This window comes from Diabrotica virgifera, chromosome 8, assembly GCF_917563875.1.
Source record: "Diabrotica virgifera virgifera chromosome 8, PGI_DIABVI_V3a".
NCBI lineage: Eukaryota > Metazoa > Arthropoda > Insecta > Coleoptera > Chrysomelidae > Diabrotica > Diabrotica virgifera.
The window spans coordinates 65,265,768-65,290,102 of record NC_065450.1 but is presented as its reverse complement, the minus strand read 5'-3'; the positions used below and the strand labels follow the sequence as shown (position 1 = coordinate 65,290,102).

At 34.1% G+C, this 24,335-nt stretch overlaps 2 protein-coding genes across 2 annotated transcripts; one reads left to right on the top strand and one right to left on the bottom strand.

The window, feature by feature from the left end:
* Nucleotides 1-4,360: 4,360 nt before the first annotated feature.
* On the bottom strand, nt 4,361-4,970 carry LOC114331766 (28S ribosomal protein S33, mitochondrial). Its single transcript, XM_028281406.2, has one exon. It carries the CDS (start codon nt 4,795-4,797, stop codon nt 4,432-4,434), a length of 366 nt encoding a protein of 121 aa, XP_028137207.1. The 5' UTR covers nt 4,798-4,970; the 3' UTR covers nt 4,361-4,431.
* Nucleotides 4,971-5,070: 100 nt separating this feature from the next.
* LOC114331765 (ribosome-releasing factor 2, mitochondrial) lies at nt 5,071-7,562 on the top strand. Its single transcript, XM_028281403.2, has one exon. The coding sequence runs from the start codon at nt 5,218-5,220 to the stop codon at nt 7,468-7,470; it is 2,253 nt and encodes a 750-aa protein (XP_028137204.1). The 5' UTR covers nt 5,071-5,217; the 3' UTR covers nt 7,471-7,562.
* Nucleotides 7,563-24,335: the final 16,773 nt, after the last annotated feature.

Below are 24,335 nucleotides of genomic sequence, written 5' to 3'. Positions count from 1 at the left end.
CCTGTCTTCGTTTGTCGGTAGAGTTTCTGGACACCCTGTATAGTTGAGTGAAGTAGATGACAGGTTTCTCGCTGTCGAGTTTCACATTTTTTGGTCTTTACATGGCCGATGATGATGATAGTGTGTTTCACATGGAAACTAGTCCATTTGTCACATATTTGTGAATGATTTATGTTATATTTAATAATTATTGAAACTTGATTGTAACAAATTTATATTATACACTCACCAGCAAAATTAACCACCCACCTTAAAAATGGGTCATTTTTGATGGCTTGAATTTACCCAGTGGGTGGAAGAAATAGACAAATTTGAAAATGGAGGTAAATGTAAAGAAAACGAAGACCATGCTAGTAGCCCAAAAGAAAAGGGAAGAAATAAACCAAACGATATTTAGATGCCAAAACGAAATAATAGAAACAGCCTCGATGTTTGAATACCTGGGAGTAATAATATCAGAGGATGGAAAGCTAGATCAAGAAATCTCATACAGGGCGAAAAAAGCAAATAAGATCTACTATGCACTAAATAAAACAATATTTGGAAAGGAAGAAATAGATAAAGAAATAAAACTGAAGGTATACAATGCAATATCTGTACCAACTTTAATACAGTCGGAAAAATGAAAGAATACCCATGAACTAAACATATAAAACACGCTGAATTTTCCTGTCACCGTGTCACACAAAAAATTGGCAAGCGCCAGTACATGTAATAATTATTATTACATGTACTTGCACTGGGCAATTTTCTTTGTGACACAGTGACAGGAAAATACAGCGTGTTTTATATGTTCGTTCATGGGTATTCTTTCATTTTTCCGACTGTATATGCAAGTGAGACATGGGTAAACAATGCAAAAATAGACAGTGAAATAAACGCAGCGGAGATGAAGCAGTTGAGAAAAATAGCAGGAAAAACGAAATTGGACAGAATAAGAACTGAAGATATTAGACAAAGACTGAAACAGGAATCGATAATAACAAAGATCCAAAAAAAGAAAATTAAAATGGTATGGACACATTAACAGAATGGACCAAGAAAGACTACCAAAGCAGGTGATAGAATCAAAAAGATATGGTAAAAGAAGGAAATAGAGGTCAAGGAAGAGATGGATCGATCAGAATTGGACAGGAAAAAGGAAAAACACTTCAACAAATGAAAGAGTTCGCAAAGGACTGCATGAAATGGAAGATATGGATAGAGGATGAATAAAACCTCCGACGCCCCTGAGGGGCATAACTCTTTCAGGCCTGAATTTTTTTTGAGTGAAAATCAAGTTTCCCTTTGAATAAATACGATTTACGGTATCTAAAAAAGGTGTAAAAAATGCAGGAAAAAAATTCATTGTTTGAATCTGTCACAAATGACATGTCACGTTCGTGCGCTCTCGGCTTATGTTCTATGAATGCAGGATCGTAAGTATATGAAAAAATTAATTTTTATTAAACGTAAAACACCATTAGGGCGAAATAAAAATTATTTTTATAATTGTTTAATATGCTATTACATACTACCTAAAATAGAACAAAAATTTGTTGCTTAAAATGTCATGTCGACTGTGTTTCTCATGAAATTTTACTAAAAAAACTGCACTTTTACGGCACCAGAGGTACTCCTCTAGAACTAATTAAATCTTAACTAAGTGATAGATACCAAGCAGTCAGATACGGAAATTGTCTCTCTGAATTTAAGCATGTTAAGCATGGAGTTCCACAAGGTTCTGTTTTGGGCCCTCTATTATTTATTATATATGTTAATGACTTGCCCAATTTTATGGCTCCATGTAAAACAGTACTATTTGCAGATGACACTACTTTTATTTTTTCTGACAGAAATCGTTCTCTTTTAGAAACTAATTCTAGGAACATAAATTCAAATGCTCAATCATGGTTCGCAGCAAATAAACTTAGACTAAATGACACAAAAACTCAAAATTTATTTATTTCAACTAATTCATTCGATGCTCATGTGGAAAAAAATACTGTAAAATTGCTGGGCATGACAATTGACAACACACTGACTTGGTATAACCATATTGACCATCTCAAAGGCAAACTTTCCAGTACTTTATTTTTACTTAGACAACTAAAACTTGTTACAAGTGTTGATACCTTAAGAACAATTTATTTTTCTCTCTTCCATTCGTTTTTAAGCTATGGCGTTATTTTGTGGGGAAACTCTTGCAATGCACTAACAATATTTAAATTGCAAAAAAAAGCAATTAGAATAATTGCAAAAGTTGGTTACTTGGAATCTTGCAAACCATTATTTATTAAATATAAAATAATGCCTTTGCCAACACTATGGCTATACAATGTTCTCGTGGAAACACACAAAACTGCAGATACTTTAGTTAAACAGTCTGACTTGCATAATTACAGCACAAGAGGTGCAAATAATATCAGAACAGTCAAATATCGTTTGAGTAAATCACAAAAAAACTCAATTGATTTTAACATATATAATGTCCTACCTATAGATTTTAAAAACCTTACAATCAATAAATTTAAAATCATTCTGAAAAAATATCTACTGAGATTTGCTTTTTACTCTGTTAGTGAATATTTCGATCATTTTAAAGCAGTATCATGGACATGAATATTACTCACTATGTTTTCCGATGTCATATTTTGTAAATGTGCGTGAATGTAATTATATTTCTATATGTTATATTGTATATATGTACACATTATCTCATGTATTTTATATATATCAAATTGACTTGCTACAATTCAAAAATTTTTTTTGTAAACGTAGTCAATAAATTTTTGAATCTTTGAATCTTGAATCTTTATGTCTTTCCATTGTCTCTTTGCTGAAGAAGAGCTCGTTGAAGGAACAGGTTCTTTATCTAATACAGTTTCTTCAATATCCTTGTCATCGGTGTTATTTTTAAGCATTTGAACGTCAAAAGCAACATCATTTTCGCCATCTTAATCTTCTATTTCTGACTAGTTACCATCATTTAACACCTCTAGAGCCAAATCGTGGGTGAGAGGCACACCTGTAATTAGAAAAAATACTTTTATCATTAAAATAGAGAAAAATTAATAAAAAGTCAAACCAATAAATATTTGGTATTTTTAATTTCCTGCTATTGAAAATTGAATGTGTGACGGCAACTCACTATCCTGATATTCAAATATTAAAGGACAAGATCTCTACAAACAAACCAATAATTTCTTAAATCTTGTTATTATCTTGAAGCTCAAACTTTATCTATACCACAATTCCGTTACAATAACATAAACACTTATAAAAAACAAAATATCTTTTACTTACCTTTTACCGGTTTTTTCGTCAAAATACACAGCCCCCTTTTAGGGTATTCTATTGCAAATTAAGCGTGAATTCGTTAAATAGTTTCAGTTACTCTGATAATACACGATAGACACAACATATTGGTTTCATCTTTCCTAGTAAAAATATGTTTATTTTGATATTGATACCCACATAAACATGAGCTCACGATCGTGTCAGCCGGTTACAAAAGAGATAAGGAGTTTCGAGAAAGAAGAAGAATTTCCTAAACCTGTTTTATTTTTTAATACGTTATAGCTTTATTCTTTAACAATATTGCTATAATAATATTGTTGCTAAACAGGTAAATTTTCATTGTATACCATCTACCAATCAAACTATGTTTTTTTCTCAAATATTTTGTCATTTATAAAATACTGAAAGTAAAACCCAACTATAGCCTCATGTTTTCTCAACATTTTGTTTTTGATTTATTCGCTTATGTTGGACCATAAAAAAGTTAAGTACTTTAACAACTAGCCATGTTTTCAATAAAGGGTGTTAATGCTGCATGAAAAAAATAATGACAATTTGCTTCATAAAAGTATGTCCGCAAAAGCTTCTTTCCGAGATAGGGGGTGTTGAAATTTTTCTTACAAACTGATGATTTATTTATTACTTTAAAACTGGTTGAGATATCGACGATAGAAAGGCAGGAGCTCGTAACTGACCAATTTGCATAAAATGAGTTATTTAGGTTTTCGCTTTAGAATAAGTGTAGTGGCACCTATTAACCAGTGGTTAAAGCTGGGAAAATGAAAAATGATTCAGTTTTATTGGTCTTCTGTAAAATCATCATCTTGCCATTTACAAGTTCCTGCTTTTCTGCCGTCGATATGCAAATTGGCATTATTGCACATTTTTTGACATACAATTAAGAATTTAATATTCACCATTAGCACACATACAGGAAATATAACCTGTGGCGCTTGTTCCTACGTTTGACGAACTCTTAACAGGCCCTGATGTTCATTTCATAACACCTAGAGTTAATCTCAAACTGAATGGGATCTATTTTTAGTAAATAAAAACTATGACAGGAAGTCATAGAAGGATGTAAATTTAACAAATTATTCTATATTAAAAACTATATTTACACTCTATACATTTACAACTAAATTAGAGCTTTCATTCTTTCTTGTCTGCTGCCTCTTTTTCTCTTTCGGCCTTTGATTTCCTGATGTGTTTTGGTTTACCTCTTAGAGCCCTCATTCTATCCATTTCATCTTGAAAATCTGCATGTTCGTCTCTGTATAAACCATAATGTCGTAACTTCATCATTAGCTTCCCGGTTTCTATATGTCTTGGGTAGTAAGCATATACTTCTCTTTGTAAATGAACTGGCTCTGCAGCAAATAACTTAACGACTTTCATAGACTTGGGATTTGTGGGGCGAACAACTTCTCCAAATATTCTATTACTTAGCCTGTTCATCCGTCGAGCATACTCCGTAGTTTGTTTTATTAAATCTGTATATTTTGCATATTTACTCATCTTTTAGAATATCGCTCTAGCAAGACATTTACACTTTATTCCTCCAATATTTAGATCTTTATAATTTTTAGATTTTAAAATTTTTGTTAGGTTAATTTCTTCTTATTTTACAAAATTTTGGTTTGCTAGTGGTACTAAGACATTAGAAAAAGGACAGGTCGAAACCGAGAAAACAAAAACTAAACTAATATTTTCTACATCAAAACTTTAATAAGACTATTTTTATTTCCTAAGGTAGAAAACAATAATGATATTAAAAGAAACAATAAGTTTCTCTGTGGTCTATCTTTTCATAATTTAATATAAAAATTAAGATGCTTCTCCTCCACTTGGTTGTGGTTGTAAGTTTGACACTGACATCTAAAATCTAAAAGAATATGAAATTGACAATTGCTATTCTAGGTTAGGCACAAATTTAAAATGAATTCAAATTTAAGAAATTTTGGATTGAATTTTAAAAGAACTTTACGAAAATTTAATAAACTATATACAAAAATAAACCAGTATAATACTGGCAAAGAAATTCAAAATGTGCCCATTGAAAAAATACGAAATATAGGAATTTTGGCTCATATTGATGCAGGCAAGACCACCACCACGGAAAGAATGTTATTTATATCTGGACTAATTCAAAATATGGGAGAAGTTCATCGAGGAAATACAGTTACTGATTATATGGAACAAGAACGCGAAAGGGGAATTACTATAACTTCAGCTGCTGTAACATTCTACTGGAAAAAGAATCAGTTTAATCTAATTGATACTCCGGGTCATATAGATTTCACGATGGAGGTAGAACAGACCCTTAATGTGTTAGACGGGGCTATTGTAGTTCTTGATGGTACTGCTGGAGTTGAAGCACAAACGTTAACAGTGTGGAGGCAAGCCGAAAAAAATAAGATTCCTAGGATTATTTATGTTAATAAGATGGATCGAAGTAATGCAAGTATATCACTTTCATGTGAAACTATTGAAAAGAAGCTACAAAGTCCATATTTGTTGTTACAGTTACCTGTAGTTGAAAATAACAAATTGACTGGTATAATCGATATATTAACTATGGAGTTAATTACATATGGAACAGAAGATATTAAGTTACTTGAAAAAGTTCAGTTAACCGAAAAAAACTTTCCAAAACACTTCGAAGAAGCCAAATTAGCTAGATCCAAATTAGTAGATAAATTATGTAATTATGATGATAATTTAGCAGATCAAGTCTTGGTTTCTGAATCTTTAGATAATATTCCAACAACTGATATCGTAAAATCTTTGAGGACAGTAACGAAAAGTCAGACTGCAGTGCCTGTGTTGTTAGGAAGTTCGTACAAAAATGTTGGAGTGCAAAATTTAATGGATGCTGTTATTTTGTATCTACCTGCACCAAATGAAAAAAACATGCTTTTCTTGTCATTCGAAGACAACTTATGTGCAAGAGCATTTAAGGTTATCCATAATAAGCAAAAAGGGCCTCTAGTGTTTTTAAGGATATACAACGGGCAAATAAAAAGAGGGCAGAAAATTTACAATATTAAACAGGACTGTTCAGAGCAAATAGGTAGATTATATGTGGCATATGCAGACGATTTTAAAGAGATTGATTCCATTGCTAATGGTAATATAGCTGTGGCAACAGGAGTTAAAAAAGTAATGTCTGGTGACCTAATAACAACGTCAAATAATGCTAGTCAAAAAGCAAAGAACAGCATTCTTAAAAAAACCAAAGATAGAACTATGGAAGAAAAAGATATTAACAAAATATTTGGCATTGGTGTTGCAGTTCCGGAACCTGTATTTTTCAGATCAATTGAACCACCAAGTGCTAGTAGTCAAACTCATTTAGACCTAGCGTTATCTGAGCTACAAAGAGAGGATCCTAGTCTTAGAGTTACATACAATTCAGAAACTGGACAAACAATACTAGCTGGAATGGGGGAATTACACTTGGATATAATAAAAGACAGAATTATGAAAGAATATAAATTAGAAGTAGAGTTGGGGCCTTTACAAATAGCTTACAAAGAAACACCTATAGAAAAACTAACTGATACATTAACTGTCGAGACCAAAATTGGTTCTAGCAAACAATTTATAACTGTTAAATTAACGTTACAACCCGTTGTTGATTTGACACATTCAAACGAAGTACTAAAACTAGATAAAAGTCCTGAGTATGCTAGTAATATCGCTAGTATATTTCCTAAACATTTGGTAGCAGTAAGACAAGGTGTGGAAGTTGGATTGTCACATGGTCCTAAAATCAGTTGTCCTGTAATTAATGTGCAAGTTATATTACATTATTTAGAAGTTGGCCGAGGAACATCTGATACAATGATAACTGCAACTGTGACCCAGTTGATACAAAAAATTTTAAAACAAGTGAATACCTATATTTTAGAACCTGTAATGAGTTTAGAAGTTGTAACCCCAGAGGAACATCTATCTGTAATCGTTGCTGATTTGTCTAGAAGAAGGACAAATATTAACAACATAGGAATGAGAGGTAACTCCAAAGTAGTTCTTGCTAACACTCCATTATCAGAACTATTAGGGTATTCTACAATATTAAGGACAATATCGTCTGGTACAGCTACTTTTACGATGCAGTTTTTGGATTGCTCAAAAATGTCTCCAGAGTTAGAAATGTTAGCTATTCAAAGTGTTCGAGGATTTTAATATTTAATTAGACTGGTACAAAGTGCTGTATTTATATTTCTACAAATTATTATCTGTGATATTCTTAAAATACAAAGTATTTTAACTAAAAACAGTATTATTTATTTTTAATAGTTTAGCCTCTTCCCTCTATCTATCTTTGTTGCCCATGTTATCCATTTTAATCAAGTTAAGCCACAGATAATTTTAAGATATCCTATTCTATCCTAATTCACCTAGTCGGAAAATGCTTCCTAAGGGAGCTAGAGCTCACTGAAGATAGCATCTTGTAATTAATTTTTTTAAATTCAGAACGCGTCTATTTAGAAAAACGAAAACTGGTACGCCTATTTATTTTCCATACTTAGATAAATCGAATAAAAGAGTACTCTTGCTTTACGTCTGTAAAATACACCATTACTTAAAAAAAAAATCTTTTCAAATTTAAGAAACAACATTTTTAAATCGATTTTTCTAGAAAACGGTGTGCCCTACCGACTTTAAACAAGAGTAGGTACCTTTTAGTACTAAAATATCTCACCATTTAATAATCCATTGTAAAAAACGCTTAAAAGTTGAAGATAAAAAAGTTATGCGATAAAATAACCATTACCCTACCCGAAACAGCTGGAATAAAGGTAAATGGAGTTCCCATTAACAACATTAGATATGCGGATGACACTGTCATCTTAGCCGAAAATATTAATGATCTTCAGAGGCTGGTGACCAGAATAGCGGGGTTTGGACAAGAATACGGTCTATCAATGAGCGTCAAGACGGCAAAATTTATGAGAATATCGAAAACTCAAAGAAATATTGAGAATCTCTTCATAAAAGGGCACCAATGTCGAACGAGTAGACCAATATGGTTATCTTGGAACAATGATTAACTCCACAGGTGATTACTTCCAGGAAATCAAAATCAGAATAGAAAAGGCTAGAGCGAATTTTAACAAGATGAGAAAAGTGCTCAGTTAGCACTTTTAGTGGTTAAAATACGTAGATTTAACTTAACTTACCTTAGAACAAAAGTTGATAATAACCGAAATACAGGGTGTCAAAGTGAAACTTATATTTTATTTATTTTTGAATATTTCCTGACAGGCATGGGACAACAACACGAAATCTGGTAAGTGGTGTTGGTACTGTCCACCCTACTAAATTAGGTTAAACAAACGTTTCTGTCTACTACCAGAGGCGTACGACGGGGGAACGTGAATGGTTGACCCTTCCCGAATTCTACGCCAGGGGTCGTTCAAGTATTACGTAACGCAGGTGGGGGGGGGGGGGTTAAAAATCTTCAAAAATTGCGTTACGTAACACGTGAACGCCCCATTAAGGTGCGTTACGTAGGGGGGAGGGGGGTCAAAAATCTTCAAAAACCACGTTACGTAATACTTAAACGCTCCCCCACTGGCATAATTGCTATTTTAGTGCAATTTTTTGATTCTCCAATACTTTACATGTAAATAACATACTCTTCATTCGTAACGATAAAGCCATTAGTTTTCGAGTTATTTGAAGCTAAAAACGAAGGAGCATAATACATTAATCAAAATAAGTGTGCCTTTTCATTTTTAACTTAAAATATCTCGAAAACTAATGACTTTATCGTTACGAATGAAGAGTATATTATTTGCATAGAAAGTATTGGAGAATCTAAAAATTATGCTAAAATAGCAGTTTCATCAGTAGCGTAGAATTTGGGAAGGGTCAACCATTCACTTTCCCCTGTCGTACGCCTCTGGTAGTAGCCAAAAACGATTATTTAACATAATTTAGTAGGGTGTACAGTGCCTACACTTTCTGCCAAGTATGGCATGGATATGTCAAATTATTTTAAAGTATTCTTTTTTTTAAATAATTTATTCTTTATTTAAAACTCTAAGAACTATGTGTGCCCGGTACTATAAAAATATTTGACATATCCTTATGATACTTGGCAGAAAGTGTAGGTACTGTACATCCGATTAAATTATATTAAATAATCGTTTCTGGCTACTACCAGAGGCGTACGACAGGGGAAAGTGAATGGTTGACCCTTCCCAAATTCTACGCCACTGATGAAACTGCTATTTTAGCATAATTTTTAGATTCTCCAATACTTTCTATGCAAATAATATACTCTTCATTCGTAACGATAAAGTCATTAGTTTTCGAGATATTTGAAGTTAAAAATGAAAAGGCACACTTATTTTGATTAATGTATTATGCTCCTTCGTTTTTAGCTTCAAATAACTCGAAAACTAATGGCTTTATCGTTACGAATGAAGAGTATGTTATTTGCATAGAAAGTATTGTAGAATCAAAAAATTGCACTAAAATAGCAATTCCGCCAGTGGCGTAGAATTTGGGAAGGGTCAACCTTTCACGTTCCCCGTCTTACGCCTCTGGTAGTAGCCAGAAAAGTTTGCTTAACATAATTTAGTAGGGTGAACCACTTACCAAATTTCGTGTTGTTGTGCCATGCCTGTCAGGAAATATTCAAGAATAAATAAAATAAAAGTTTAACTTTGACACCCTGTATTTCGGTTATTATCAACTTTTGTACTAAGGTAAGTTAGCTTAAATCAACCTATTTTAACCTCAGGAATCTAAGGTTAAGCTATGGCCCATTCTTTACCAATCACCCTGTATAGCTCCCGTGGTAACTTCCAACATTTAGGAACAAATATGACCATACTGACTCAGTGCGCTTCAATTTCCACAAAATAAAAACACATGAACTTTATTGTAAATACATTTATTTAACATTTTTTATGAATATATATCTTTTCCGAATAGTACATTTATGTAATATATATTTGAAACAAATACAAATATAAAACATTTATAGGTATCAACAATAGTACACAAGTATATAGAAGAGATCGTCACAAATTTGATTTTAATGCAATATATTGAGGATGATTGTTAAGGAAAATATTATATTAACAAGTATCTAGGTTTTATATCAATAGTTTCCGAATTTAAACAAAATGTTTAATAAATTGGAAGAAGCAGTGCTACAACCCAGGCAACCAAGTGACGTCATATAACGTTGAGGAAACGTCAGTTTTTGGTTGAATATAACACGTGTTTGAACATTACGTCATATAGACGTCTTTTGTAGGTAATTTTAAATACGTAAGATTAATGACGTTAAAATTACGTTTAAAAAACGTTTTAATTTCAGACAGCCTAAGTCTGACGTCACAAAATTGGGAGGAGCTTGCTTGTTTGTATTGACTCCAAACAATTTCGTTTAGGTATAGATAACGCTAAATGTTCATGATAAATTTCTCATTTATTGTTTACGTGGTTTGTGCCTTGTGTGATAAAATAAGACTTTTCATTTAGATATTTAGTTGAAGAAACGTGTAAATTAAGCGATTTTTATGTCTTTTGCTCAGTGAGTTAGTTTAATGCAGTAATTCTTCTTGACAACTATTTGAGGTTATGTTTATTTGTTTTTAGTTAAGCGTTAAATGAAGATATTAAGACAGCGTTAAATTAAGATATTAGTATGCTGGATAACTTGTTAATAAATTATTTATTAGTTTCATATATATGTTGTTTCAGTTTTGACACGGTAAGTAGGTATATATAACTAGTGAAAATTCTAAAATGTGAGGGCTGGTACAATCATGCAGAATCAACGATGCTTCTAGCCTAGCGCACAAGCGATCTTAAACAAGTGGTAGTACTTATATCTTCGACACATGGGACGTAGGCCTATAGGTTTCATGTTATGTACCTATTTTTTATACTATTTTGAAACATCTGAAAGAGGTCACTTTTTGAAAGTATTAAAGACGTGATTTTACCGACGTGAAAAAACGTAGATACAATTACGTTTTAAAATCGTCACAATTATGACGTCAAATCGATGAGACAAATACACGTGATTATCAACGTCAGTACTACGTCATAGAAACACGTTAATTGGTCATTTTTATGACGTGTTATCTACGTTATAAAAACGTCGTTTGGTTGCCTGGGAATTATTTAAGATTCCTTTCCATTGCTTATAATAAATCTAGCGTTGTATTTTTTTTTTAATTTTTAACTGTAACTAAATTAATTTTTACAAGGGCACCACGTTGGGCGCCAAAATCTATAGTGTTATTTTAGAATTTTAAAAAATATAAATTATATTGCATTGTGAAAATTAACTCACAAAACTCAAAAAGACTAAATAGAGATTTGTGACTTCTCTGAGAACACGAAGAGAGGAATCATCATAGTCTGGCTTACAACGATCTATTCTCAGTAGATCTATGTGTTTATTTTTAAATATTTTCCTTTCTCAATATATTGCATTTTCTCTCAAATGATAACAACGGCAGGTCTAACAGTAAAATATCAACTTTAAAAATAAATAGACATTTAAAGGATATATTTAATGGTATTGTCGTATTCACCGACTAGTTTTGTACCTAATTATAATCTATCACAAATATTTTTGCCTACATGTCAAGATAGGTAGGTACACAACTGTTTTTAAACTTCAAAACATATTTGTATTCTGTTATACACTCACCGGCAAAATTAACCGCCCACCTTAAAAATGGGTAATTTTTTATGTCTCGAATTTCCTTAACCTGTTGTCCGATTTAAGTGATTTTTTTAATATGTTATAGCCTTATTCTTGAACAATTTCGCAGTAATAATTATATTACCCCTTAAAGTTTGCTATACTTATTTAAAACATCCTGTGTTGAAGAAAAACATGGCTAGTTGTTAAAGTACCTAACTTTTTTATGGTCCACCATACGCGAATGAATAAAAAAAATAGAATGTTGAGAAACCATGAGGCTATAGTTGGGTTTTACTTTCAGTATTTTATAAATGCTAGAATACCTATTCCACGATGGTGATGCGAACTTTGAGAAAAAAAAACACAGTTTGATTGGTATACCCGGTATACAATGAAAATTTACCTGTTAAGCAACAATATTATCACAGAGATATTGTTAAAGAATAAGGCTATAACATATTAAAACAATCACTTAAATCGGACAACAGGTTTAGGAAATTCGAGACATCAAAAATGATCCATTTTTAAGGTGGGCGGCTAATTTTGCCGGTGAGTGTACTTGCAATACAATTTAATTGACACAGCAGTGTAGCTCAAAATTATTTATAATAAATACTCATATAACTGGCTTCAGCAAGTTGGAAATAAATAATAATTCTTTCTCATGTATAATGAGCCTGAAAAATACAAAGTAACACTAAGATATGTGATAATACAAGAAAGGAAGGGAAAACGTTGGATGACTGATGAGACACCGACCCTAGAGAAGAATGGAGAAAACTTGAAGCAATACTTAAAATCCAACAGAAACTGAAAAAAGGTAGACCATAGGGGAAAGACCATATCGAAGATGCAACTCGAACAAATAGAAATATGTTATTTTGGAAGATGCTGAATTGTTTTCCTTCGAAACAGGTCTTACTGCATAGCAAGCTGAGAATAGTTTCGTACTTAACAAATCGATATGAAGGAACCATTTAAGGTGACTTAACTTTGATATCATCACCAATCCAGACCAGAGGGCATAACAGCAACATGGAAACAATATTGTCAATATGAAATGCTGTTCCATACTGACCATGAAGACGTAAATCTAGGAGAAATGAATGACGAAAAAGAACCACATATGTATTTTAAAATCCGAAACAGATACCGCAATAAACGACGTAATCGGGCGGAAGCACTTAAAAAATGGGAGACATAGGAATTTAATAATGTTCAAACTATAAAATGAAATCTGGAACATAAGAAAATAGCCAGACGATTGATGTAAGCTCACTTTAAACGGTTTAGAATTCTCCATTGAGTTTCCTATGGCCCGTTTTATGATTCACTACCCAGTATAAATTAGATAACACTATGGAATAGTATTGAAATAATGAGATTGCGGTCTGTGGATTTGAATGAAACTACATTTATTTCTGTTGAATTCGATATTTCGATGAATATTTAATGAATGTTGTAGTGGGAGTTAAGAAACTATTCTAATGGAGATCACGAGAAAATGATTCAAAAGAACTACGCGAACTATAAAAAAACTTATCAATGAATGTGCTCATCGTTATGAAGGGAGTATAAAAAGGTAAGAATATTTTGTAAAGTCAGGCATTCATTAGTTTGCAGTGAATACGTATTGTTTTGAAGTTTAAACTTAAAAAGATCAAAATAACACATTAATCTATGATATAATTGTTTATATTTAACACGCATTGACATCGAGCGGTATAATAATTATTATTACTTCAAGTTTTTTTCAGATTTATCAACTACAAATTCTTTTTAAATGAGATGAAAATAAAAAACATATTTATTCAAGAAACGGATGTCAAAAAGCCAGTAAACTAAAAAATAAGCAGAAGAATAAGATTGTTTAATGGTCGGCAGTTGCCCCTTAGAGGAAAAAGTTTTTGTCTTTGTTGTATTTGTCACATGCCAATTCAAAATTTCTACTAAACCAAAGAAGAAAAAGAAGATTGTATATTGATAGGCAGTTGCCCCTACCGTGAAAAGTTTTTACCTTGTTATATCAACCATGGGCGCCCATATAAAAAATTTTAGGGGGCCAGACGTGAAGATGTTGCTCATTAACTCATTACTTTGGATGACAATATAAATATAGTTTAAAGAACCGAAAAACTAGGGGGCTACGGCCCCCCTGCCCATGGGTATGGGCGCCTATGATACCAACCAAAATTGCCAGTTAACTAAAGAAGAAGAAGACGAAGAAGAAGAAGTAGATTGTATAATGTATTAACTCCAAATTGTTGAGTGAATAAGCGATTTTTCCGTTATTCCTCGACGATGAGCTGGCCAAATATCCATGTAGGTGGAGGCCAATAAACTAAATAAGAAGAAGAAGATGGAAAAAGTACTTTAGACAGTTTATTTAAATGAAGAATTTAACAGAAAATCAGTTCAGATACAGAAGAGAGTAATAGCAATGGACATCAAAATAACAAACAAGGAAGTAGTTCAAGCACTTCAAAAAATAAAGAACGCAAAAGCAGTTGGACCAGATGATATTTGGGGGGAATTGTGGAGAGCATTGGGAGAGACAGTAACAAGTTAGCTAACACTAATTTAGGAGAATTATAGAAGTTAAACACATGCCAGACAGATGAAGAAGCAGGATATTAGTAGCTATTTATAAAAACAAGGAAGATATACAAAAATGCACAAACAACAGCGCCATAAAAGTACTTAAGTCTTCTTCTTTTTGGCATCAAAACCCATAACATGTAAAATCTGGAATGATAATGCAAGGATTGTGAAATTTTTACCACTTTTTTGTGTGGTCGTGGATCTTGATCGTGATTCTGGGGCTTATCACGAATTCGACTGTACAAAAAACCTAATAAAAATAATTTTTCCAATCGAGGAAAGCGAGGTTCTTGCTTTGCCCATAGCGTAAAAATTTGATTATTAGAAAAACCAATTTTTAAATTTGAAACCTTTACAAAAACTTGAAGTAACTTAACATTGATATAAATATCTTGCTTTATAATAAAGTATTTTTCTAACATCATGTCTATGTTGTATCACACACCTTGAAGCACATATTTGTCTAGTATTTACTATATAAAAATCAGTCAGATATTTTTCTTTACAAAGTATGTAATATTTCATTTTGGATTGAGGTATACGTAAAGAATCGGTTAACTTGAAACTGTTTATATTTTGGTTAAATATAGTTATTTACACTTGTCCCATATTTTTGTCGGAATATACTTGCCAACTGTGTAACGAAGTACTGACCACCTCTCCGGTGAAACCAAGGAGTGATGGCTACCGAGAGTGTATTTAAGACGAGAAAGGAGAATCATGAAATCAGTTTCTCTCGGTGTACTGAACCGGGAAGAACTCAAACGGCAGAAACTGGAACTGGAACTCTAACCGCAGTGAGTGGTAGCTGCCATCTCCAACCCGGAGCTGGGCGGTGTGTCGATGCTTGATTGTAATCACAGTGGATTGAAGTGTGATGAGGCTACGAGTCTCAGTATGTAATTATGTAGATAGAGTCAGGAACATCCACCTCTGAAAAGAGAAAAGCGTAGGAAAAAAAAGAAGAAGTTTGATAAAAGAACAATAAGATTTTTGTAATGAAAGATCGTGTGCGGATGACGACAGCAACTTCTCAAGAGGATCAAATCAAAAGAGAAATTAGACAGGGAGACACTTTAGCTCCCAAACTCTTTACGGCAGTACTTGTACAAGCTTTCAAATAATTGTAATGGGTCGCCAAAGTAATAAATGTCGAAGGCGAAAGGCTCTCCCACCTACGATTCGCAGAAGACATAGTTCTTATAACAGACGACTTAAAAGAAATTAGAACTATGCTTACTGAGTTAGATGCCGCCTGTAAGAATGTTGGTTTAAACATAAATTTTGAAAAGACAGAATACATGACAAATCTGGTACCAAGCGAAAATCCAAAAGTCAACCTGAACGAATCCCGAGTGAATTTTGGTTTAAAAAATACTCTGTCCTACGTAGATACATTACATCTACTATCAGAATGAGATCTGGACACGCGTGTTATCCGGCCCATCTGGCAAAACTTAGAATTTTAAGTTCCAATGTATGTGAAGATTGTCAAAAAGAAGCAGATTTAAACCATATTTTCTTTGAATGTACACAATATATACAAGAAACTGATGACTTAATAAAAAATTTAATCAAACATAAAATCCTTCCTCCCTATAACATTTGCTACCTTTTGTCATTAAATAATAAAACCGTATATGACTATTTAACACAATTTATTTCAAAAAGTAACCTTAACTTATAAGCACAGTTATTACCTTTATTTTAGCCCATCTGTTTAAAACCTTCTTTCCGTGACCCAGTCTAGTTTGTGTATTAATTTAATGTCTTGATGGGTCCCTAGACGAGAAGCGAGTAACCATGTTTATTCCTTACTGATAATCAAATAGGTATTGTGATAATTACTTTCTTTTCTTTGCTTTCGCAAGAACTTAAAAAGTTGTGACTGGCTGAATGGCAAAAGCCTGTGCCAAAAAAAAAACAACTTGAACGAAATAGCATTAGCAATAGGGCATGAAATCCAAATTGCCAGGAACAATCAAACTGCCGAACTATAAAGAAGAATCACTTTAGCATGGGACGCATATGGAGCTCAATCAGACAACTTCAAGAGCAACATGCCAAATTATCTGAAAAAGAAGATGTTCGACCAATGTGTGCTTCCAGTCATGTATGACTTACGGCGCCGAAACATTATCGTTAATCCAGGCCACAGCAACGAAACTTAGAGTGGCCAAAGAAGAACGGAACGGTCACTACTTGGACTGACTCTCAGAGACAGGGTTAGAAACAAGAAAATTATAAGGATAGGCTTCACAGCTGTTATATAGCATGGCTGAAGCGGAATTGGGCGGGCCATGTAGCAAGAATGAAGGACGGGAGTTGTACCCAAAAAATTACAGTGTGTAGACCGTGACCGGTCTCAACTTGCGTAGAGAAGGGGCTTTGAATTGAGTAGGGGCCCTTCAGTACTTTGCGTAAGAGAGACTGGGCGGGGAAGTCCTCAACCTCGACACGGCGCGACCCAATGGCTGATAGGGAAAGTTCCTGCAGATATGGAGGACAGGCACGAATAAGGCATTGCCAAATAAGTACCCGCGGATCAACTGAGGATATGACATTAGGCAGCAGTAATGTCATTACTGGATTAAGGCTGTGGGAAAGTAAAAAAAATCCTGTAGGCTTAATTCTAGATACTCACAGGCGCCACTCGCATTATGAGTTAAGCGGCTGTGACACTGCAATGGGGAAGGCAACGGGAAACCACCCCATAAATAATCCCTAGTTCATTCATCATGGTTAATGTAAACCAATTTGGAGAAGATACTGATCATGGACTTCGGATACCAAGATCCGGCAGGGGAAGAAGAACACGAATATGTAAGGCTTCCCAGGTCGTCAACCCACGAAATCCTTACCAATATTTAAACACTAATAGAGAAAAAATGTGCACGTGGAACGTTCAAAAAATCTGTACTTGGAATGTTCGAAGTATGTTTGAAGGGGGAAAGATACACAACACCATTCAAGAAATGAAAAGACTAGATATCGACGTGATGAGAATCAGCGAGATGAGATGGCCAGGCTCGGGACAGTGCTGTGTAGATGAGCATATAGTATATTATGCGGGAAACGATGAACCACATTACTGGAATGGCGTAGGCGTAATATTGAGCAAAAAGGTTGCTGGGGCTGTGATCAGCGTGCTACCTCTCTCTGACAGAGTCATTCTCATGAAGCTGCAAAGTAGGCCAGTTAATACCATCATTCAAATTTACGCTCCAAGATCAGAAAAGCCAGAGGAAGACATCGAGGAGTTCTACGCACTTGTACAAAAAGCACTAAAATATACCAAGAAGAACGAGCTTACCATCATCATGGGTGATTTCAATGCCAAAGTCGGTAAAAACAGAATAGAAGACATTGTCGGACAACACGACTTAGGCGAGAAAAACGAAAGGGGAGACCGACTTATCCAATTTTGCCGGGAAGAAGATTTTACTATTGCTAACACGTAGTTTAGACTTCCCCCGATACGACTTTACACATGGAAATCACCTGCAGATACAGCCAACAATATCATCAGAAACCAGATAGACTTTATTCTCATTAACAAAAGGTTCAAGAACAGCTTCACTTCGGTGAAGACCTACCCAGGAGCAGACGTCTCATCGGACCACAACCCATTAGTGGGCCAGGTAGAACTCAAACTAAAGAAACTCATCAAAAGTAAACCTAAACAGAACCTGGATTATGACACTCTAAAAGACCCCATAGTTCGTCAGAACGTAAGAGATGTAATGAGAGAAAAACTAGAAACCGCTAAACAACAAGAACAGAGTGTAGAACAAAAATGGAGTTATATCAAAGACGTCGTGCTGAATGCGGGAAAAGAACATCTGGGAAAGAAAACAAGAGTAAAAAATAAAGAATGGATGACTGATAACATTTTGCAGATGATGGATCAAAGGAGATTCATGAAAAGTAGGGACGCGAAGAAATACGAAGAAATCAACCAAACAATTAAAAAAGAAGTACGAAGAGCCAAGGAGACATGGATGTAAGAAAAATGTAAATTAATCGAGGAGCTCCAAGTGAAACACGATCATATAAATATTCACCGAAAGATTCGAGAAGCCACTGGTCAATACAAGAGGAGAAACACACACCTCCTCATAAACAAAGACGGAAACCTGGCGACGACAGTTAAGGAGAAGCTGGTGACATGGAAAATGTACATCGAAGAACTCTTCTGGGACTACCGAGGCAACCTTCCAGAAATAAATTGCATGACAGGGCCGTCAATACTAGAAAGCGAGGTGAAAGCGGCTTTAAAACAGTCTAAGAATGGTAAAGCCACAGGTCCGGACGAAATACCCGTCGAACTTATTAAGGTGATGAGTGAAGTAAGCACGAAGGAGTTAACTGAACTGTTCAACGCCATATACGATTCAGGTAATATCCCAGAGAAATGGCTATTGTCAACGTTTGTAACAATACCAAAATAACGATATGCGAAAACGTGCGAAGATTTCCGGACTATCAGCCTTATGAGTCATGCACTTAAGATTTTTCTTAAAATCATACATGCCAGAATTTACAAGAAATGCGACGAAAATGTCGGTGAAATGCAATTTGGATTCCGTGATTCCATGGGTACACGTGAGGCACTTTTCACCTTAGAAGTTCTGCTTCAGAGATGCCGCGATGTTAGTTGTGATGTCTATGCTTGTTTTATTGACTACGCCAAGGCATTTGACCGTTGCCAGCACCAGCAGATGGTCACCGCCCTACAAAGAGTAGGATTAGATGAGAAGGACATTCGGATCATCATGAATTTATACTGGTACCAGCGTGCTCAAGTCAAGGTCGAAGACCAGTTGACCGACCAAGTGAAGATCATGCGAGGAGTAAGGCAGGGCTGTGTGCTCTCGACGACTCTTTTCAATATATACTCTGAGGAAATTTTTACCGAAGCCCTCACAAACCTAGAGATGGGAATCCGAGTGAACGGTGAATACATCAATAATATCCGCTACGCCGATGACACTGTATTACTAGCAACCAGCCTAAATGATCTACAGGCCTTACTAGACCGTGTGAGAACTGTGAGCGTAACATACGGACTGAACCTTAATATTAAAAAAACTAAATTCATGGTTGTCAGCCGTGTAAATTTAGATCCCGGGGCACTAATGGCAGATAGCGAAGAGATCCAGAGAGTCGACAGATTCACTTACCTCGGAACTACCCTCAACTCACAATGGGACCACGCTCAAGAGATTAGATCCAGAATTGAAATGGCACGGTCTACATTTACCAAGCTGAGATCCTTGCTGTGCTGCAGTGATCTCAGTTTGGGAACAAAGATGCGGATAGTGAGGTGCTACCTTCTTCCGGTGCTACTGTATGGAGTTGAAGCCTGGAAACTGACGCAAGCCACTGAAAAGCGGATTGAAGCCTTCGAGATGTGGATCTACAGGAGGATACTAAAAATATCTTATGTGGACCATGTCACCAACATTGAGGTCCTACAGCGCATGACAAAAGAAAAAGAAGTGCTTAATTTAGTAAAACAACGTAAGCTTGAGTACCTTGGCCACGTGATGCCGAACGAAGAAAAATATCGAGTTCTTCAACTCGTCATGCAGGGCAAAGTATTTGGCAGGAGAGGACCGGGACGCCGTCGTATCTCGTGGTTGAAAATCCTCCGACAATGGTTTGGGATAACCTCCGCGGAGCTGTTTCGCAGAACAGTCAACAAAACAATGATAGCCTTGATGATCGCCAACATCCGGACCGGATAAGGCACTGAAGAAGAAGAAGACCATGAGCAGACAGAAGAGGTAGAAGTAGACCATCTACACGATAGACAGACGCCATCAAATAGGTTGCTGGGAATTGGTTGCAGGAAGCCCGAGACTGACAGAACTGGAAGAAATTATGGGGCGCCTATGTTCAACTTTGGATGCAGAAGGCTGGATAATGATAGAGTTCGGATTTAAAAGCAGAAAGAAACGCAAAAAAGCGCTTAAAAAGCATAACAGTTTTACGAAAAAAAAAACATTTTATTATACAAAAAAAGCATGAAAATAAGCATATAAATTTTGACAAACCATTTTTTTAAGAAAATATATATATAATTATCTCTAGGCTTATCCATATAAGAACTAGGAAAGACCTATTATAAATTTAATAATAAAATAGAACAAACAAAAAAAAATAGATAACTGAAACAAAAATGCTTTAACCTAATTTTTATCGACATGCTTTAGATGAAGGAAAATATATCATTTTTGTTTAAAGCATGAAATAACTAATTACTCATTTAAATGTTTCATCGTAAAGTTTCGGCACCTATCACTCAAAATATTTTTGTATATCTAAAAGCTTCTTTCAAGGTCCACACTGGTTATCGGTGCATACTTATACTTTGCCACTACTGCCGGATCCATATTTATATCTTCAACGTGTTCTCAATTTAAAACTGAAAATATTTTCTTTGTCTTTTGAAATACTTCGTTTTTTGTTCATACATCTTTGAATTTTGTTAGTACCTACTATCTGACCAATTTTTCCAGGGATATCTTCCACCTTGTTTTCAAAACTGTATATTTTTTGGATCGACTCAATGACATTTGCTGTTTCTCCAAATATTTTATTGTTTCACTCACAGAACAAAAGTTGCTTCTTGCTTTTGATAAAAGCAAGATTGTTTTGTAATTCTGTTTCACCTAAAACATCCTGACAATATTTTATCGATTAGCTAGAAGTCTCTTTAAGTTCCAATACGAAGCTTTTAAAATTTTCGAAATATTCGGCGTAGTATAAAGCTGCATCTAACCATCTACCCCACCGAGTTAACACTGGTTCCGGTGGTAATTGAGTGTTAGGGAATCTGTCTCCAAAAAGTTGCACCCTTAAAGGAGCTTTAATGGAATTTTTTTCCATTTTTTATCAACTCATTAACGAGTGGAAATTGCAGGCGTATAGTCTCAGCAACGCGATTCAGGCCGTGTGCTAGACACGTACAGTGAATTAGATTTGGATAAAACACTTTAAGATTTGATGCTGTTTTGATCATATCTGGTGTAGCGTCGAAAAGTATTAATACTATTTTGTTGGTGGGCATAGTCTCAGGAAGATAAAAATTTGTTAAAGCGTCATTTACGAATTTTGGAACTGTATTGTTATTTGTTGCTTCTAGTTCTTTTGAGCACACTAAATAACCCTTCGTCAAGATTTCTTCGTGAAGTACGCCTATGATTAAATTAGCGACGTTGCGACGTATCTTCCACAAATATACGTAGTCTCGTCCACAGCAAACAAGCTGTAATTGTTTCCCACTAGTATTTTTACTTTTTTTCTGGTTTTATCGTAAATGCAATTAACATATTGTTTCGCAGAGTACTTTCATCCGGCAGATTATGTCTTCGATAGTAGGTACTTTTCCAAAAATGATTTAAAACTTTCATTTTGTAATTTATTTAATGGGAGATCAGAGTCCACAAATGCACTACATAGATCAAAATTAAATATCTGCTGTTCGCAAATGTAAAAAATTATAATAGTACAATTATAAAAAGCACCAAATAAGCACAAAAATTCAAAAAAGGGATAATAATTTAAAAAAAGCAAAAAAGCATAAAAAAGGGCATGTCTTATTTTTGCATATTTCGTTCATATTTAAAAATAAAATCGTTCTGCTTGTATTATTTACCATAAGCATTATGCTTAGAAATCCGGACTCTAATGATGATGATGAAAAGTGTTTTACTGGGCAAAAGGCTTGGCTTACTTGTATATTCCGACTAGTTTAAAGAAGTTGTTTTACGATGATCATCATCAGTGTTTAAGTCATTTTTAAATCCTTATTTATACATTCTAGGTAACTAGGAGCTCTTAAAATATTAACGAACAATAATATCTTCACTTTTATTTACAAATGAGGCTTACCCATTGAATTGTCAGTACCCTTGTGCCAATCGTTTTGATAATTGAGAAACATTAATTGACAAGTACTTTTTACCCGAAAACAGTTATATACATAAATATACACAAAACATTGAGTACAATAGTACCAGATATCTGAGAGCTAAGATATTAATATTCAGCTCAAAGGGGTGCTATTGTTGGATGTAGGGATTGTAATCCAGCAGCATTTTCAATCCAGCTGGATTTTTGAAAGATTGGCCTAAATCCAGCTGGATCCAGCGCGGATCCAGCAAAATGTGGAATCAAAATAAAAACATGATTTTAATGTTTTTTTGTCTGTATTCCAAATTTCTCAACAACAGAAACAAGAATTATTTAGTTTTTTGGAAATGAGACATATTAAAAAGTGAGACTTAAGAAACATATTTTATCTATCGTCTAACCTACTTCGCACAGAACTACTACATGGGCAGTGCCTATCTCGGCAAAAGAAACAGGTAGGTCTTTTAAAAATGTCCCAAGTCGGCGCAAAGATTAAAACTGCCCGATATAAAATATACCAGCTCGAAATATTTCACAGAAGAAATATTTAAATATAGTCCATTCTTTCACGGTTTTTGCTCTAAATTTTAAAGAACCGCTTGGATTGACATGAAATTTGGCATACGTATAGCTTACATGTCAAAGAAAAAAAGTGATATCGTGTCGATGTGTGCTTTTGCCCTGGGGGTGACTCTCACCCCCTCTTGTGGGTGAAAAAATATATGTACAAAATAAGTCCGGAAATGGGTAAACTGACTAATTTTAAGTAACTTTTGTTCTATAGGGCTTTTTCGCCAAGTTAATACTTTTCGAGTTATTTGCGAGTGAATATGTTCATTTTTCAACAAAATAACCACATTTTTAGACGGTTTTTCGCAAATAACTCAAAAAGTAAGTATTTTGTCGAAAAAAACGTTCTTAGCAAAAATATAGCATATAAAAAAGTAAAAAAAATGGTGTACGTGTTAGGTCTCTGGATTTCGTAGAACCAGAGTTATAGCCAATGAAAAATAGATTTATATTCACCAAATTTCAAATAGAATATTTCGACGTGAAATATCCAAAAAATTAAGCACTTTTTGGGAAAAATCCATTATAACTTTTTTAAAGTGTTTAAAAAAAGCTGTATTTCTATTTTTGCAAAAAGTTTCTATCATTAAATTTAAGCAAGTTACGCTCAAAATAAAGTTGGTCCCTTTTGTTTTTGCAAAAAAAAAAAACGGGAAGACCACCCCCTAATTAGCAACTTAAATGAAATTAATCGTTACCGCTCCACAAATTATTTTACTTATGTTGTGTTTATATGATCTGTAAGTTTCATCGATTTAAAGTGCTTATTTATGAAAAAATTTGGTTTCAAAATAAAATTTTTAAAAATTTAAATTTTGAAAAATATGTTTTTTTCAAAATAACTTAAAAATTGTTAGAGATACCAAAAATCTCGAAAAACAAAAAAAGTCAGATTTGCTTTTCTGAATATCATGTATTTTTTTGTTTTTCTGTTAGACAAAAATTGATTGAGATTTGATGTTTCTAAATTTGCATACATTCGTGATCAGTGACTCGTTCAACCCCTTTTAACTACAGCCCTTTCAATAATAAGGAGTTTGAACTGATAAAACTTACTGATAATATAAACAATATATACACGAGTTAAGAAATTTGTGAAATCATAACGATTAAGTTCATTTAAGATACTAATTAGGGGGTGATTTTCACGATTTTTTTACCAAAACCAAAAGGGACTAACTTTATTTTGAGCGTAACTTGTATAATTTTGATGCTAGAATTTTTTTTATAAAACAAAAATGAAGCTTTTTCAACACTTTAAATAAGTTGTAATGAG

Excerpts from the sequence above, each read along its gene's own strand:
- LOC114331766 (XM_028281406.2), bottom strand. The coding sequence starts at position 4,797 with ATGAGTAAATATGCAAAATATACAGATTTAATAAAACAAACTACGGAG.
- LOC114331765 (XM_028281403.2), top strand. The coding sequence starts at position 5,218 with ATGAATTCAAATTTAAGAAATTTTGGATTGAATTTTAAAAGAACTTTA.